The sequence below is a fragment of the Oxyura jamaicensis genome, chromosome 9, assembly GCF_011077185.1.
Source record: "Oxyura jamaicensis isolate SHBP4307 breed ruddy duck chromosome 9, BPBGC_Ojam_1.0, whole genome shotgun sequence".
Classification (NCBI taxonomy): Eukaryota; Metazoa; Chordata; class Aves; order Anseriformes; family Anatidae; genus Oxyura; species Oxyura jamaicensis.
In genome coordinates this window covers 20258167-20277048 of record NC_048901.1, presented here as the reverse complement: position 1 = coordinate 20277048, position 18882 = coordinate 20258167, and the positions used below count along the sequence as shown (strand labels likewise).

The 18882-nt window shown below is 40.4% G+C and overlaps 1 protein-coding gene across 1 annotated transcript in view; it reads right to left on the bottom strand.

Moving 5' to 3' along the window:
• Nucleotides 1-18452, bottom strand: part of SPATA16 (spermatogenesis associated 16) — a 79289-nt gene extending 60837 nt beyond the window's left edge. The window contains exons 1-3 of the mRNA XM_035334792.1: nucleotides 18417-18452; nucleotides 15049-15672; nucleotides 913-1058 (exon numbers count right to left, since the gene is read on the bottom strand). Coding sequence (XP_035190683.1) covers nucleotides 913-1058; nucleotides 15049-15672; nucleotides 18417-18452 — 806 coding nt within the window. The remainder of the gene's footprint in view (nucleotides 1-912; nucleotides 1059-15048; nucleotides 15673-18416) is intronic.
• Between the last annotated feature and the right edge of the window lie 430 nt (nucleotides 18453-18882).

The window sequence follows — 18882 nt, the reverse complement described above, 5'->3', positions numbered from 1 at the left end:
GAGTGCGGATGAGAGATGAAGACCTCATCACTATGTCAGGATTCTCAGGCTTCCCATGGCTTTGTTTGCTTGTAGATGTACGAACCTGCTGCCACGGTGGTGTCACGTTGCTATTCCAGCGCGTTGTTCTTTGCCACTGTCTCCTGTGAATTAGGCATAAGCCTCTTTTGGTGTAACTACTCTTTTGTACTTACATTCATTTGAGATGATTGTGTGAGAAAACTCACCCTGTGCTAATTGCAGTGTCCATCCTAATACATCTCGTACGAGGGAAGAAATGAACACAGACCTCAGTAATGAAATGCTGCTGCCAGGACATGCATGCGCTTAACAGAAACTACCGTTATGCCTGAATGCTAATTAAAGGCAGCACAAACCCAGCAAAATCCTAACTCATTTGAAATTAATGGGACTTTCAGCTCCACCATGTGCAAGCTTTGTTTCTGGCTTCTTTATGTGTTGGTGTGGTGCGGGCTTTGATGTCGATCACAACTGAGCTCACGAAGGAATTATCTAATGAAAATAATTTTAAATCATCCCTGACCTAATCTGCCTTTAAAAAGATCAAAAGCTCATAATATCATTATGGCCACATAATGCAGGGTATGTTTATATTTGTCCAGCTTCTATATTAAGGGTGCCCTGAACTATCTATGTGACTCATCTGCATATCCTTACCTACTGCATCATCAAAGCAGTAAACGTATACATGGCTATTGCAGCTTAATGCCTCAAATTCTGCGAATTAGTCTGTCCTAAGCATCAGCGACGTGTAAGTAGTGGTTCACTGATTCCTCTATTCTGATTATTAGACTGATTCTTCTTGCACAAGATGTATTCATAGCATTTGTTTATTTTATTTTATTTTATTTTCCAGTCTTAGCAGCCTATACAATCAATCTTTTTTCTTACCTGTGTGAATGATTCAGAGCAAGATCTGGCTTCCCCAGTTTTAAGTAGCAGGTTACAAGCTTTGTCTCAATAAAACTGGCAATGCTGGAAATATCTTCTGGAGATGAATCAAAGGGTTTGCCTGTAGCAACACCTTTACTGCAAAGCTTTACAAGAAACAAAAGCGTTGTTTACTAAAGTTATAATATGCTTTTTGTTAGATAGAAATGCACTTTGTAACTGATAAATGGAGAAAACTGACTTCTAAGTAAAATATACCCTGACCTTAACTACAGTTAGCACTACAGCAATCGGTACAAATATACATGAACATAAAATAAAATGCAATGTCATCTTCCCGGAAGGGATAGTCAAAAGAGCAGATAACAAGCTAAAAACTAAAAAGCACTGTTAGGAAAGAGATTATATTTTTCCCTATTTTCAAAATCCAAGGCTTGTCTTCAGGCTCCCAAAATCTGTGGCTGTCTTGAGACTACGTCTGAAGGAGTCTCAGACAGCTATTTTCTTATTTCAGCACAACAAGTGGTGAACTTTGCCTTAGTCCTACAGCTAAGACAGTAGAGAGTGATGCAAGTCAAAGAAGCCCCAAAGAATCTCCACCCATCCTTAAATGGATGTCTTCTTCTTCCAGAAAGCTACTATAGAAGGATGAGATCAAACATCTTTCCCATCTTCTCAAGCCACATAGAAGTTAGCAGAAAGTTTCTATTTTTTAGAAAAAAATATGATACTTTTCTTGATAGATAAATCACCTGTTGTTCATCACAGAAAAGTATTTAATCAGAAATTCACTGTCTATTTAATAATGAGCATTATTAGAATTAGATAATCCACAACTCCTTAAAGTTTTGGAGAACATTCAGCACTGGCAGAGCTACCACACTTGGCAGGACAACCTTTCATCCTCAAATCCTTGTGCTTTGTTAATTGTCAGGCAATCTGATTTTGTAATGCCCAAGAGTACTAAAAATTAGCTTTCAGTTCTTAAGAAAATTCAACTGTAAGCAATTAGATACAACTGTAAACAAATAGATTAAGTCTAAGAGCTTTGTCTTTAAGGACAATAACCATACAGTGCTACTAATGAAAATGCAATTGAATGTCCTTTGCTTGGATAAACATCTCTAACAGGATTGTTTAATGTGCAATGATTTCATCTGCCTAAGTGACTTCACTGCAAATCAACTTTAAAAGCAGATTTCTAATGAAGATTAACAAATTCATATTTAGCTAGGTTGTGTGCTTAATCTCTCCGGTCACATGCAGACCGGTGCTGAGGACCCTGACAGCACTGGTGTGCAGCTGCAGGCTGCTGGGGATGAATGCAGCCTCTGCTTCAAAAATGGTGTATAACCAAGGGACTCGCACTTGATTCCGTTTCTGCCAGTCACCAAAGCTTTAAAATGGAAGGAGGAGGATATAGGCTGCTTGTCTAGCTCCTCATCACTAAGTTTAGTTACACTAATTAGTTTCTTGTCGCTTCTTAGTTAACATCCAGTGGCTGATCTTTATGAGGTGCAAGGTCAACTCAGCAGTTGAGATCTCTTTAGAAGATTAAATCCATCAAGAAAAAAAACTCATCTACGTATGCATCTTTCCTCCTGCACGGAATCCTTCAAAGCAGAAAGGATTACAGACCCACATCCAGTCTTAGCACCTACAAAGCTAACCCCATCTTTAGGATTTTGTGCATTGGTTAGAGATTAGCTCAATTCTTTTCAGTCAAGGGTCGTTCAACAAAGTGTCCCCCTAGTTCAGGTGTGATAAATAACCTTTTTTTTTCCCCCACATCTCCTCTCTGCTGTGAAGTTACACAGTGTATATAATAACACCCATACGTTTAAGATTTTCTATCATCTTGTTATCAGTAGAAGTTATAAATCAGAGAATTCATCACTTTTAACTTCGCTCATGGTACCATATATATCTGCTGAAGTGTCTCTATGGGTAAGACATGCTATATGTGCCTAAAAGACACAGAGAATTATGTTCACATCAGTGAACATAAAAGTATCATCAAGTTTTTTTGTAATAACACTTTTCAGCTGAATTGGCCATGCTGCGACCTCTGTTAAATTTATGGGAATTAGAGCTTTGAGGCTACTCCCTTGACTTTCAAGTTCTTGAAGGATTGTGAGAAGAAAAGAATCATTTAAGGATCCCTTCAGTATAAAGTGCCACAATTCAGAGCTTCCTTGATTCTTCCTGATGATATGAGGAGTTATGTCTCGACTTGTGTAACCCCTCAGTTATCTTTGACAAAAGGCAAGACACAAGTCTCTGTAAACCATATCTAAACAAATAAGGATTTAGCAAATACCTTTAACTACAGTGAGGACTGGGTTCTGCCAGGTCTCCTCAGAGTGATCTCAGAGTAACAGTTCAAACAAATAACTCAGTGTTCAATCTCACACAATCAGAGCGATATTTCAAGGGGTTTTGCTTCTTTTTGTGACCATCTAAGCAGTCTATGTTTTAGATCAGAAATTCTCTTGTAGGGATTTTTTAGTGCAGCATTTCTGCTGTTGATCTATGGGCTTGAGGTGGGCTCCTCCACACTAGTTCTGTACAAACGACAACAGCATGCACCAAAAGCAAGGTTCATCCTAATTTCACAGAAATGTCTCCTTTTGTACTTGGCAGAAAGGTCATGAATATACAAGATAGCCCTAGTGTCTTCTATAAGTGAGATGTGCAATAAATTAAATGGCAGTGGTGGCACAAGGCGCTGGTTTTGCTGGTGATATAGACACTGCTGTGAAAGCTTTTTGTTGGGCAAAGCACCTCAGTGCAGCCCGACAAACATCATGTTCTGAGGGAAACTATAACTTTAGGAAATTATAACTTTAGTATTGGTTTCTTCAGCCTTTACTGTATTTTGCTGACCGGTTGGTAAAAGGACTTGACTATGCATCAGGAGAGAGTGCTGTCCTGTCCTGTTTCCTTGTGTTGTCCTGTCTGCTGCTGAATACTGAATGAGAGGAAGGGCTCTGGGAGGTGAGGCCAAGGCAGTGCCTGGAAGCACCTGAGAAAGCTCATCTGGGAAGCTTCCAGGGAAGGATCTAGGCGGGATAGAGACAAGGAGCTGGGATCTGGCGCCACAGATGGGGATGCGAAGACTTCTAGAAAGACTTGCATCTGAGTTTCAAAGGGGAAGAGAAAAAAGGACCATTTGCTAGGGATCCAAAGGAAACTGCAGCTAGAGATTGCTGTAATTTTGGGAAAACCCATTGGACTGAGAGCAAGGGAAGAAAGGCTGTGCTATGCACAGACATAATGAGCAGGGAGGAGATTTGTTTGCAATTTTCATGTCTCACCCAGCAGCACTGAGTTTTCTTTGTCCTGCTGCAGTCTGCGGTCCAGTAACACTACCTTTGAAGATCAAAAGGGCTGTTAGTATTTTCGGAGTTCTTGCTTTAAGTAAAAGGTAAAAGCGGCTCCATTTCACCCCCTGAATACCTGAAGGTCTTGTCACAAGGACATTCAAATATAGATGCAGGCTTGGAGAGGCAGTTAAATTTTTTACCATTGAGGGTTTCTTTTCCCAGAGCTATGTTACTGAATTTGATTTTAATTCCACGCTGGGAAATGTGGGGGTACATTTTGACTAAGACTTTGGTGCACATTTGGGTCTGCAGAAATCTTGCCAATGTCTAAAAGGTTATAGATGCCATGAAATTGAAGGAAACAAATTAAACATGTGAAGTTTTAAAGCCAGTCTGGGGTTGAACACCTGCAGCGGTACCATTTTACAGCCTTTACCATAGCTAGCAAATGTAACAGTATTTTTCACTTGCAGACTTAGTTTACCTGAGAGTACCCCTGTCAGTAGACAGGAATGTTTTTTCCAGAAATAATATTGAATTTTAAAAATTCTGGCAAAGGATACATCCGTTTCCATAGGAGCCCTTGTTACAAGTGGAGGCTTTGTGTATGCCAAGCCTGCAAACTTTAGAAGGCTGCCCTGTTATCCCACTCAAAGAATTACCGTCTACCTAAATGAGGCATTAGGAATGGAAGTGCCACCTGCAATTTTTTTTTATTTTTATTTTTGTTACTGGGGAACTGACACTAGTTATGTTATACTTTTACTGATAAAGGAGGTTTCTCTTTCAGTGTGTTTGAGCCTATAGCTGTGTTGCTGAAATATAAATGCTTGTGATAAAGTCCTTTGTCAAAGGTCACCAAACAAGTCTGTGACACGGTGAACTTAGCATAGATCTTGCTGTGGAATTAAGGCTTTAATTCTGGCAGTAGCAAGTAAAGAAATTTTATGAGTAAAGACCTCCCAGGCATTAGCTAACAAGAAAGAGAGGAAAAGATTCCTCCAAACCCACCATGGCTTTGGTGAAAGACTGGTGGAAATGCTGGTCTAGAAGGTGGCATTTTAGTGTGGGTGTTATTTGGAAAAATAAAGACTAGAGCTCGAGTGATGCCTTGCTGCCAGAGCTGTGACACTGAAAGCAAGGGAAAAGTTCAGCTGTACAAAACTGGCAAAGGCAGCAGTCTGCTAATTGCTGCTATGGGCTTGGTGTATATGCAAATTAGGAATATAGGTTGTCTTAAAGAATTAGATTCTTGATAAATAACTATACAGTTTGCTCAAAAGAATTAGATGCCCAATACATCTCTGTGTGTGGATATAGATACATAACTGATAGCAAATTTAACTCAGGAACTGCCTGGGAAAATGAGTAAATTTGGTCAAATGGTGTGTTTCAATGACATTCTTCAGCAATTTTGAGATCAATCATGCTTTCTTCTGCCAGAATGAAAGGGTTAAGGGCGAGTTTGAATATAGCAGTAGCAGTAACCTGCTGGCCTTGCTGGAGCTGATTGCCTTGATTTTTTTTTTTATTTTTTTTTTTATTTTTTTTCTCTTTTTTTTTTTTTTCAGCAGAGGACTGTTTAATCATGTCTCTCTGTTTTAGAGATAACTTTGTGGATTTCCCTGGAGTGATTTTAGAGTGGCTAATCAGAGGGACAAACCTGAAAAGGCAAGAAATATTTAATTAGAGTCTTTTCTTCTGACTAGCCAGCAGTCCTAACCAGATGCCTTCACTCCAGAGCAATCCAAGTACTCAGCCTGGTAACGTCACTGCATTGCACATCAGGCACCTGGCAAGTTGAACATTAACTGCATCCCAGAAAATGTCTGCTAAGGAAGGCTACTTCTGAAAATAACTTTTGAAATCTGATTGCAAGCCCCACATCAGGCTGAAAACAAACCACTTTTTGTATGCTGCTGTGTATTCCAGTCCCTACAACTATTAAGCACTATCAAAAATCCTGCAGAAAACCAGCGTAACAAAGAACCAGAGAATGATAGTTTTGTCTCCGTGGGGGAAAAATAAAAAATTAAGCATGGGGAATAAAAGGAGAGAGGGTTTGCTCTCAAAGATATGATTTCATGCAGCATAACTTTCCGGCTTCTATTCAAAGTCATACTGACATCTTGGTATGTAATTTCAGTCAGCAGAGCAGGAATTGTATATAAAACCTCTGTCTTTATTGTTAATGAGATTTGTGTAAATAACTCTCTAAAAACATACTGAAAAAATATAATTCACTACTAAATCTGAGTGTAGATGTCAGGTAAGAACTAAATTTACTAAGCTTCTGCAATGTGCTCTGCAATGGATTTTTCAAATAATATGTACATATGATACTTCTGGCATATTAGCTGCTTTATGCAGAGTTAGCACTAGATTTTGTAACAGTAATGTGTGCGCAGGGCATATTTGCTATCTAGGGGATATTATTGGTTACACAGTACTGGCAGAGAGCCAGATATACCTCGGATATGCCAAGATTCGAGAAATGATGCTTATTTCTATTCAGAAAACACTGTCTGCCAGAAAAGAGTGAGTCTGGTGAGCAGCACCAGATGAACTCCACAGGCCTCGTGGTGGGACTCAGCCTGCTCTCCCCACATCTCTGCTGGGTTTATCTGGAGCCCTCTCTATGTCTAGGCTTAAATTCCTTCTTCAGCTATAACCAGCCTGCATTTCGGGTGTCTCCACAGTAATCTCAGGTGCGTGAAAGGGATTTGGTGACCATGTGGGGCAGAACACTAAAGAAGCCCAAACCTAATTGCAAAATTGAGACTTCAAGTGTGCACAAAATTCAGAGGACATAGCATTTTAGTTTGTGCTCACTCCTAGGTAGATGCTGCTTTATAAAAATAAACTTGACGTGAATCTTTCCCTCCCACAGAAGATAACGATGTTCCCTGCAGCACTCCTAAGCCGAAGTCGTTCCTGTTTATTGGCCCAGCTTCAGATAAAGGCTTTACCTCCCCTCAGCACAAACTCAGGGGTCTTTCTCATATTGTAAATAATTTGATTTGATAGCATTTAAATCAGGAACAAAGGTTTTAGGAAAATGTCACTCATTTGACTTCACCTTGATCTGTGTGCCACACTATGGATCTGTGCCTCCTGTTAATGGTCTCTGCTATGGAGTGCCCCCCTTATCGGTATTGCCAGGGTGAGGAGTACAGGAGAAAAAGGAAAACAAAACCCCAAAGCTCTCTAATGAAAGGTATATTGTGGAATCAATATACCACAATAGTTTCCAAGGAAGTTTATATTCTGTGCTATATACTGAAGTCTCTTTATACATTGCTTTTGTAATGCAAAATTTGTCAGTCCTTCAGTGCAAGTCCACCCAGAAATCAAACCAAACTAAGATGGTGTAAATATTCCATGTGAAAACCGAACAATCAGACAAAAGTCAAAACTGATGCAAGTAGCTCCTCTTGATAGGCGTGTAGTTCAAGATGTCTGTTGGACTTGGAAGCAGGAGCATCAGTCTTTTTTGATAGCATTCACAGGAGCTGGCCAAAATTATTTTTTTTTTTTTTTGGTGGCAACTGTCAGCTGGTGTGATGTGACTATATTGTAGCGAGATTTTGAGAGCTGTCATGATTGCTTGGAAAAAGCAATATAATTTCAGGCCAACTAATTTAATCCCTTTGATGCCAAGAGATTTGCTATCACTACGTCCAAACACAGAGATATCTCACCAGCACTTTTATAAAGGCAAACTATGTGAAAGGCTCACTCTGCCTTGATGGACAGGATTATTAGGGAAAAACAATCATTTGCTGAAACCTTAATTTCATGCCATTTCTGGATATGACATTAAAGTTAGCTGCAAGCTCTCCCCTCTGCCCCCTCCTCAGGACTGTGGATTTGGTAAACTCCAGCACAAATCTCCTAAGCATTATTGTCAGTGTGAGAAACACGGCACATATCCATGCCTCAGGAATAAACAGAAATAAAGCTCTTCCCTAAAGTAACCTAAACAGAATTCATTCCCCCCTACTTTTTATTGTTTGGTTCACCTCTGTAAAGCTTTTCAGCATTTATATTCATTTTACACTGTCAAAAGCTGAACAGGAGTAAGATAACAAATGGTTCTGGTAGCAGCTGTCACCACCTACTGTCTGTGTATGCCTGTGTGAATCTCTAAATGGAAATAAAGTACTTTAATAACACATTTTCTCTAAACTGTCCTCATGGATAAAGTTACTCTCAAATCAGTCCGTGAACACTTTCCAATTCGGTGCCCACTTCAGCCTGCATCTTTGTCTCTCCTCTGCAGAGCCTAGGTAGGCGTGCAGCAGTATGATTAAAAGACACTTTGGATAGAAAACACTTTAATAGCACACCTTCTGTGACCACCGCTTGCCTGCATTAGCTGCCTTTGGTGTTTGGACCATCTCCTCACCTGCCTAATCTTCTCCCTATAAATTAAGCCAATTGTCATTGTGTTTTTCGCCCTGTCGGCTCCAGCCGGGAAGCACCCAGAGCTACAAATTAAACACGAATCGCTCTGCCCTCCCTGTTCCTGTAAGATACCTTCCAGGAGCAGATGGCAGCTGGGAGGATAAATGCCTTCAATTTCTCAGGGCCCAGAATACAACAGGAACTCCTTTTCCAGCCAGGGTCTAAGGCACTGCCTTATGTTGAGAGGTGTGAGGTAGGATCGCACTTTTGTGTTGGCCTATTATTGGGTATCTCAGTGCCTGTGATACACGTGGGGAGCTGCAGGGTTCAGACACCTCAAGATTTTCAGCCATCCAGTTTTCACAGAAGACCTTTTAGTCTCCAGCCAGAAGTGTGGTTCCCAAAGCCACGTATGGTGGTGGTGGCTGAGCAAAACACTAAGCCCACATCTCTGAAGATGGGCTAGTGCCTCCTCTAAGGCTGTCCCAAGACTTTTTTTTCCTCTCTCTCTCTCTCTTTTTTTTTTTCTTCTTCTTTACTTACTGAGAGATGTATTACATGGGCCTTGTCTGTGTTTTGCAGTGATTGTAATACATGAGGTTTGCACGTGTTTAGGTCAATGAGGCTTTTGATCGTAAGTGACAAGTGGTGGGTGATTATTATTTTTAATCAACGGTTATACTGCTCAATGTTTACAAAGTACGAAGAAAATATTTAGCGCTTTTGAGCACCCATCACCTCCAGGTAAATAATTTAATAGCATGTGAGGAAGCCGATTAAAGTTAATTAGAAATTGACTGATCTCTTTTGGCACCAGAATGATTGGGAAATATGGTCTGTCCTTTCTGAAGTAGGAATTTTGTTCTCATAGACACACGTGAGTGAGGGAACATTGTTTTGTGGTCAGCATGTTGTATTCCTTTGGGGAAAAAAAACAAACAAATACAAAACCCCTACACTTTATAAGCCAGATATGTAACAGCAGTTCAAGCAAGAAGAATGGGGGCATGAATCCTTATAGACAAATAGCTGTGCTGTTCCTCAGCTTTATTTCATGGTGATGGGCATGCTGGAAATGTCTAGAAGATTAATGGATTCAAATTCAGTGATCAAAAGATGGGAGTGTGTCCAAATGGATCATTATAACAGATTCCCACTCTATCCCACAAGCCAGATTTGAGCCATCTGTAAGCTTCACATTCCTGGTCTAAAATCTTCTGCAGCCATAAAAGACAATAAGTATCAGTAGGAAAAAAAATCAATTTCTTGGCTTTGCAGCCTAAAAATATAGTGATGGCACTACAGGGAGAGAAAAACTGCTGATTATCAGGCGTTTTTAATTTTATTTTTTTTTTAAGTAAGTTAAATGAGTAGGCTGTATTTAGGAACCTACTTTGTTATCAGAGGTTAAAAGAATATTTCTGTAGAGTAAAGTCAGCATCTCATGCTCAGGCTTTGGGGGATCACTGACTGTCATCTTTGTTGTTCTCAAGACCTAGCGTATTCTCAGGAAGAAGTTTCTAGAGGACTCATGCTGATGATAAAGGCAGATAATTTATGAGTCTGATTTTTAGCTCTAGAAATCTGGTGCTAAAAAAAAAAAAATGTAGCCTTTCACACGTTATCCCTTGAGGACTCAGGTTTCATGGTGTTAAAATATGTCTAGTCCTTGTACAGTTTGTCTTGGTGAAAGAGGGTAAGGAAAACTAACGAAAGTCACATTTTCTCCCCCCCCTTTTTTTTTTCATCTCAGCGGATGACCAGTAATTTTAGTCCTCATGCTCCTTAAAGCAAGGGATTGCTTCTTGGATGCTAAGACCCACCTGAAAGAGGAAACTGGGGTGGGGAGGGCAGAAATTTGGCTGCACCGCAGTCGTTCTGGAGCACCTAGCACTGATGCAATGGTCTCCGTGGGGAACACATCCAAATATCCTGATGATGTCGTGAACCCTGAACTTCAGCAGGGCCTCTAAGAAAGCCACCTGAGCTTTTCTATTCACTGCTTGAGGTGAACATCTTGTCATGTAGGTATTTATAGAGAAAACACTTATCTTTTGCTACTCATATTGAGACATTGATAGAAGACTCAGTTGAACCATACTGTCTAACTCTTCACTGGTATGTAAGTATGCTGACAAGGCACGGATGCCATGGCCTCTTTCAAAATATTTGCTTTTTGCAGATATTGTTGCCTGGAAGAGGGAGTGTGGTCTTGACACAGCCTTCTCTGCAAGCCGTGAATCACGAGGCAATGAGCCACGGGAAAGGTTAATCTGAAAACTCAAGGTAAGCAAAAAAAGATGTCACTAACGTTTAGCTCACTGCCATAGGAACGGTGCCCACAGTAGCCATCTGTGGGAGATGGAGGCGTTCCAGCTTGTGGAAGGCTCCACAACAGCACTCTTGTGAATTAACCACACGCTGTTTGAGGCCTTCACCTCACACGTGGGATGCGCTTTGTGTCTCTGAGACACCGCACCGAACGCTGTGTGCTGAGGCACTGCGGACTGCTTTCTGGGCCCAGCAGTCACAAACCTGTCTCATTTATTTTTTAATCACCGGGGAGGGTTATTTGCAGAACAACAGGGTCTGGAATTAAATTTGTGCAGGTTTTAAACAGGCTGATATTTCTGAAGTCTTTTATACTCCCTGATATTAGGAGATTAGCATGAGACAAGATCTTTCAATCCCTATACAGGTTTAATGTTATTTCCTAGCTAAGCTGTTAATAATTAGCTAGAGATTTTATAGATATATGTATATGGTTTCCATTGAGGTTTTAAGCTAGAGAGTCATTTCTCATACTCTTCATATCCCAGTCCAGATGTTCAAGTCTTATTTTCCTATGTTCCAACAGATGGATGCCAAAAATTTAGGGAAATTTACAGTGTTTCTCAATGTAGTCTGCATAATATACTGCATTACTGAGCTCAGAGGTGGCAGACCAAAGACTATTGCCCCGATTTCTTCAGTTCTTTTCCTCACTAGCAACAGAAAGTATTTAATTCTTAAGCTCTAATGGTGAGAGTTCTCCAAGGGAGCATTATTTTTAACTCTCCCAGGCCAACTATAATGCAGCTGACTAACACTAAGTCCCTTCTGATTAATTTAATGGTAGCTAAATAGTGCAGAAATAGTAAGAAGACACCAATTCTTCTCTTGATAACACTGCCTTCCTGACGTCTGTGGTAATCAGCAGCATGCTGTCCAACATATAAAAGTCTCTAAATTAAACAAGCATTTCAATTTTCCCTTCTGAAATCCAACAATTCTAGTGCTAGACATTAAGAACTGCCTTTTATTTGCATATCTGAAAAACAACATGATCTAAAGAATGATAATGCCTCATGAATATATAGGTAGAACTAAAAAAGACATTTTAGCTTAAAAAAAGAGTTAAGAAACATACGATATTTGCAGTAAGTAAGGTAGCATGCTTTAGTGATACTATTGAAATGTAAGGCCATACACATGCTTTTCTGGATCAGGGTTTCTAACTCAAAATGTAATGTCAGACTAAAACCTTGAGTTCCTTAAATGTGAAAAATACCTGTAAACATTTTGCACTAGGAACTATAACTTTGAATTTCCTGACCTTTGAGCTTGTTACAAACTGCACTTCTCACCCACATGAAATGCAGAGGAATTTTTGTGTATTTCATCAAGGAGCCGTGGGTAAAACAAGCACAGTTTCAATCTCAGCAGTTTAAGTTTTCTGGTTTTCTCTGCATCATCTCCAATTTGTCTATATCTGAACAAATAGATGAATTGGAGCCAATGCAGAGAAAAGCAACAAAAATGATATAGAGGTTTAGAAAACATGACCTGGGAGAAAAAAATAAGAGGACTGAATCTATTTAATTTAGAGGAAACTGAAAATAGATTTGCTAAGAGGTTGCAAGTACGGAGAGAATAGGGTGGTTAATTGCTTTTCATGACAAATAAGGATACAAAAAGTTATCAGCTATTTAGCAGTATGGGAGATTTGGAAAAAACTTTCTATCAGCTTGCTAAAATAGATGTGAAGTCCCTCTCACTGGATATTTTTAGAAACAGAGAACAGAAATGTCTTTCAGAGATGTTCTGAGCTTGCTTTTCTTCTGGGGAGGGTTGGATTATGAGACTGTTTGAGAAGCCTCCGCCCTACAATTCTTTGATTTCCCAGTCACTCTGTCCACAGTCCCAGGAAGGAATTATTTAATCTCTGCTTATTCTTTCACCAGGATGTCTCTTAGTTGGCCTTTCCGTTTCCCCTTCGAAGCAGACAAATACTTCTTTCCTCTCAAGTGAAAAGTGTTTTTGTCCCCATCAAAGATCACTTCTGAATGAAGGGGAAAAAACAAAAAAAACCCACAACACCACCCTAAACTAAAAAGGATGCCACTTCCTAATTTTTCTCACTCACTGCTATAATACTTATTGTTTTAAAATAAAATGTCTTCAGTATTATAGGAAAAAAAAAAAAAAGGAATATTTACTTGTCAAGAATAAACCTTGAATGTTTTACAAATACTCTTGGGTTAAGTTTGGCAGTATGGCTCTGAAACAAGTATAGCTGGATGTTTCAGGATGTCAAGTGCATTGCTGAAGTGAGTGGGGTCACAGTGGAGATAAAATATTAGGGAGAACCCTGAAAGGGCAGCTTGCAGGTCCTCTGTTCTAATCACCAACCGTATTCCTGTGAAGTGTCTAAAGTGTCTCTCTCTCTCTATTTTTCACTTTTTTAAAGTAAAGAGACACTGGCCTCTAAAATCCTTACAGCTAATAAAGAGTGATTTTTTGCATCATGTATCATGGAAAAAGTCAAGCCCTCATCCACACAGTAAATGTTAGTGACTGGGTTAATTGTGAAGATACAGAGCATCTTTCAAGGTTTATAAGACAGCTATGCTCTTGGAGATACGGTTTTCAAAATGCTCTAATGCTACCTCTTTGAAAGCAGCCTTTGGCTGCAGAGTGCTACTATTTAACAGGTTTCACTTTACTAAAAATTGAGAGTCTGATGCCACTGTTAAATTTCATTCTGCACACAAGCAAACAGTTTATCATAGTCTGTTCCCAGCAATTGTAATCCAATTTTTGTAATCTTACATTGTTTAAAAAAGAGAGGGAGAGAGAGAAAGATACTGAACGTCAATCTGATAAAGTTTAAATAACTGGTGCTTTTTTGTGATTATGTCAGTTTTATAGCAGCATTATGGAAACACGACAGGGTAACTAAAATCTGATTACATCTAAGTCCTTGCCCATTATGCGATTATTATGAACCATGACTTCTCCTGGCACATTATGAATTACATGGTCATAATGCAAGGGATTTCCAATATAATTAACTGAGATTAGCAGCACTAGAGAAATCTGGGAATAATGATACAACTTTGGACAATCAGTTTTACTGTAAATGCTGCTCACTCTGGCTTCCAGGAAACAGGAGGCTGGTGGATGCAACTGTGACCCACCTGTCGGGGGTTCCTGCACCTCCTTTCCCTCCTCCCCTCAAAGAATTAATTGCAACCTTGCCAGAGTCCTGGGAACTCCTTCTTTTATTCTTTTCTTCTCGCATTATACTGATAAAATTCAAGGCTGGCTAAGATTTTTGAAAGTGTCAAAGGTTTTCAGATGCCTCCTTTCTGAAGGCTCAGCCTGAAATTGGAAAGGGCTCTGCTTTTGCAAACATAGAAACATCACTTATTGAAGGACAGATCAATTTAGGACAGCTTGAGTTAGAGCACTTAAAGATAGAAAGTCATGAAAATCTTTGATCTAGTTTCAAAGACCATGGCCAAGGTCATATTATTTCTGTAGTGTCTCTGGCAGCCAAGAGATCCTTCTGTCTATGAAAAAAAACCCACAGGTTTTAGCTCTCAGCTGCAGAAGAAAAAGCTGGCTGTGTCCAGAGGGGTTGCTCACTGCTGGACTGGTCCTTCCTCATGTAGAAATAAAAGGATTTCTGTACAGATCTAGTGGCCATCTACTGGCTTTAGGGAAAAAGAGGCAAATGGATGATGGAACTGCTGTAGGGGATAAGGAGCAAAACCAGACCTTTTCTTTAAACTAAGGGTTAAACATTTCATCCAGTACTTTTTTTTTTCTTTTTTTCTTTTTTTCTTTTTCCCTATAGGTTTTAAATTTCCTTCATAAAGTGTAACTAGAGTTGAAGGCCTACATTAAAAAAAAAATCACCTGAGATATTTTTTTGGTTCAGTCCAGTGCCTCCTCCTCACCTGCTGTGATTTACTTGCAGATCTTAATTGCCAGATTTCACATGAAATCACGTCCCAGGATTTGTATTAAACCATGCTCATTCCAGGCTTGTGCGCCCTGTTCCTTTTTTATACAATTACACCCAGTCAGTGTGATTACAGCCTCTCATTTACTTTGTGATCTCCCTAGCACCTCGTACCTCCAGTGCCGTGGCGAACTGAGCTGCTGCCACCGCGTAGTTCTTCTGCCCGTAGCGAGTGCTGGCATCCCGGAGGGCCACCTGCAGCTGCTTGTCGACCCGCGGCATGCTCGGTGCGCTCATAGCGGTGGTGGCACGGCCACGGCGCGCTGATCGGCGGCCTGCAGGCACCACCGCCTCCGCAAACTCAAAGGAAATATCCTCCTTGTCAATGTAGACCAACTTTGATTCGATGTCCAGCAGGCTTTGCAGAGGAATGTGAGACAGAGGAGCTGGGATTAGCCCATTGCCAGGCTCTAACATTGCTGCTCCTTTCTTCTCAGCGAGTTTTTCATTGGTTTCTGATTTTCGTTTACAGCTTGCTCTGTCTGCATCATTACTTCGGTTTTCCTTCTTTTTCTCTGCCGTTTTTATTCTCTCTGTATTTTCTACTGCTACATCTCGAAGGTGCTTTTTGACCTCTTGTGGTGCTTCTGGAATATCGTTCAATTTGTTTGCCGCTACATTTGCCTCCTTGCTAGCATGTATTTTCTGGGAGGTTTCATTCTGGCCACTCGTACTTAAGACATTTTTTTGAAAGTCAAAGTTGCTTTCTAGTTCCATAGCTTGAGCAAAGAAAGACTCCTAGGAGAAAACATAGAAAAGTTAAAAATATTCAAACACCACAAAGCCAAAAACACCCGTGCAAATGCTTTCTCCACTCAGCACATTGTTGGCACCATTATGAGTGGGAGCTCTTCAGGACGTAGTACATAGCATAGCAGACTCACCACAATTATTTTCTTTATCTCGCATAAGGGTTTAAGGCATCTTAAATACTCTTTATAATGGTTGTTTATTTATGTAGGGTAATGCTGGTGCATCAGTTTGTTACATGTACAGCAAGAAGAGAAAATCTAGCTTTTGCTCATGAGGAAAAAAGAAGAAGAAAAAAACAAAAACCAGTGAGTGATTGACTTGTGTTATATGTTGTTATGGGGTGCAAAAAAACACCGTGGCCTGATTTTCAAGAGCTGCTGAGCACAGTCACTGGGGCCAGAGAGGAGTGTTTACAAATCAGGCACTTCGGTTATATTCCAAGGGACATAACCTCAAAGTGGGATCCTAGCTTCAGCTGCATTTGAGCAAAATTCAGATCCAGATTTGGGTTTCAAAGCCATTCTTTATGAATTGTCTGCAAAGGACATTGGCATGTTGCTGCTAGGAGCCCTCCCCCAGTACATAGCAGCCCAACTCTCAATTAGGGGAGCTGGCAGTGGCTTCAAACTGGTACAAGATGCGGAATCAAATCCACGAGGCTCTTCTCAAGCAGTTCCTGTGCAAAAGGAAAGGTGACTTGATCTGCACTGTAAACTGTTAATTGTGCTCAAATTCAAAGGGAATTTTGATTTTCATCTGCTTCTGCTGACTTCATAGTGACAAGGTGGGAGGCACAGGTATTTTTCTTCTTAGTTTTTCCATTAGTAATGAAAAGTGTAATTGTAAATAGCTTTAATGATGAGCGTCTTTCAGAATGGTTTGTTAAGCATAAGCACTCAGCCTTTAACCTCGTGTTATTGTTTAACAGACCTCCATACGTTTAGCGCCGGTTTAATGCGCTTAACTACGGGTACAGATTGTACAAGGGAAAGATACATAATAAATGCATTTTTCTTCAGCCATAAATAGATTTTAAACAACGAGTAACTTGCTAAGCTTTAGTGAGGGCCATACAATGTGCACTATTGGACTCATAAAAGCTGCCAGAATGTATTCTGGATGCTGTGGCACAATGACTCTCTACTGTTTAGGGCAATGGGCATTGGGCAGAAACATGCAGAAGGGGGCAAAGGAAAGAGATGAAGGCATTTTAAGCTATATGAAAAGTGGATATGGAATTCTGGTGTAAATAAGGTTTTGGCTCTTTCTCATGTTTTACCCTGGTCCTGCTGCCCTGGCTAAGCTGGACTGCTGCCGGGAGCATCAGTGGTCCCCAAAGTGGGGAACGCACTGCTTTTGACATTTGTTCACAACCACCAGGCTGAGAACTTGACCGCAGCAGAACTGCCTGTGGAGAAACTTATTCCTCCTTCCATGACTGCCAGAGACGGAGCGAGAGGTGAGGGGATAATTGTGTGATTTAAGGTAATTTCAGAGGACTTTTTTCAGCGATATGCTGAGCAATCACAACTCCTACTGAGTTCAGTGGGGATGGAAAACCAGCGGCCCTTCTCAGATAGTGCTCTGCACTTGTCAGAATAGAGCTCAAAGGAATCATATTTATAGCAAACTATTTTGAATGGCAGCAGTAAAGCAGCTGGAAAAGGCTAATGTACTTGCATCTGGCAGCAATTTTACCTGTTTGTTAGACACTCAATCCCTTTTTAAAACAAACCATAGCACAGCCTAAAGATTGGAAGCCTCATTTTCCAGTGCTGGCTTCAGCACCAAGTAATTTAGGGAATTATGATTTATCTCCACTGTGCAGTGGAGCAGAGAATACTCCAGCCAGCCCCAGGACCAGCTGAGGGATGAGCCTGTTAATCTTGGTGCCACGTCGTGCCAGCACAACTGTCACACATGGGCCTGCAATGTACCTCCTGGTGGCCCTGCAGCATATGGCTGTCCCAGTCCCTATGGGGCCGTGCAGGTCTTTCACAGCCTCTCGGGTGGGATGCTTACTGGAAAATGAGATTTGAGCACTGACATCAGATACAAGTTTGCAGGAATTTTCCTCTGAGCAGCCACATTGCACCACAGAGCACTTAGGGCCAATTAATGGCCTCTTCTACTCACCAGAAAGCTTACAAAGGCAAAGCCCTATATCTGATTGGGGGGCTGATATCAGCATGAATGGGAATTTGTCTGCACCAAGCTGATTGCTATGAGACTGCCTTAAGAAGATCAAAATAATTTGCCATGGAAAAAAGAAAAGCAGAGCTCAAACAGTGAAATACGTTCAGGTAATCACTTAATGGACATTTATCCAGTGGACAAACACCTGAAATGAACTTTGCTATATCAAGTGGATTTATACTGCTCCTATTGTGTTTTTAGGTGTTCAAGCTGATTAACACGACTGGGTTGTGCAATGGAAGCACGTTGTAACTCAGGCAGGCTCACTTTAATCATTGCCTCAATAAAAAGAAAACACTGCTAGGGAAAAGCTTTTAGAAAATCATTATCTTTGTCAGTTAAGTATTTTCCTGAGACTTTTGTTAAAATGTCTGTTTTTTATTTTGGAAGCATTTACTGTAAAATGCTTCTAATGAATCACTATGCAGATAGACAGTTTAGTGCTGTAGTCAGAAAGAAACTACTCTTAAACTTGTGAGCTGTCAGGAATGTTCTTCCTCTTCAGTCACAAGCAAGTCCAGCTTTCTGCATACTTGAGGGTTAATCTTTGCCAGGAGACCTTTGTCCATGGCCCTGCCAGCTCCTACAGCTAAGTATTTTGTTGGGTCTTGCAGCAAGGAAACCGTGTATCTTCAAATGGAGAAGCTTACATGAAAAAATATATATAAAAGGATAAATGTAAGATCATTTATCTTTGAAAATCTTCTGGTTTTGTCTGTTGTTTTCCCCATATGGCTGAGGAAACCTTCTTAGGGAGAGTGGCCTGCCTACTAGATAACGTAAATTTCCTTATGTGCATGATCTTGTGAACCCTATTACTTATGCTTTTTGTTCTGTATCTAGTTTGATTCTGCTTTCAACACCTTCTCCTATTATCTCAGATCAGATTAGAGAAGAACCTGCTGATAAATCATGCTGGCACTTCAGCTGGCACCTAGTTGTTAAATTCTTTGCCAGTTCTTTGATGATCCCTTTTTCCTTCAGAATTTAAACTTTGAT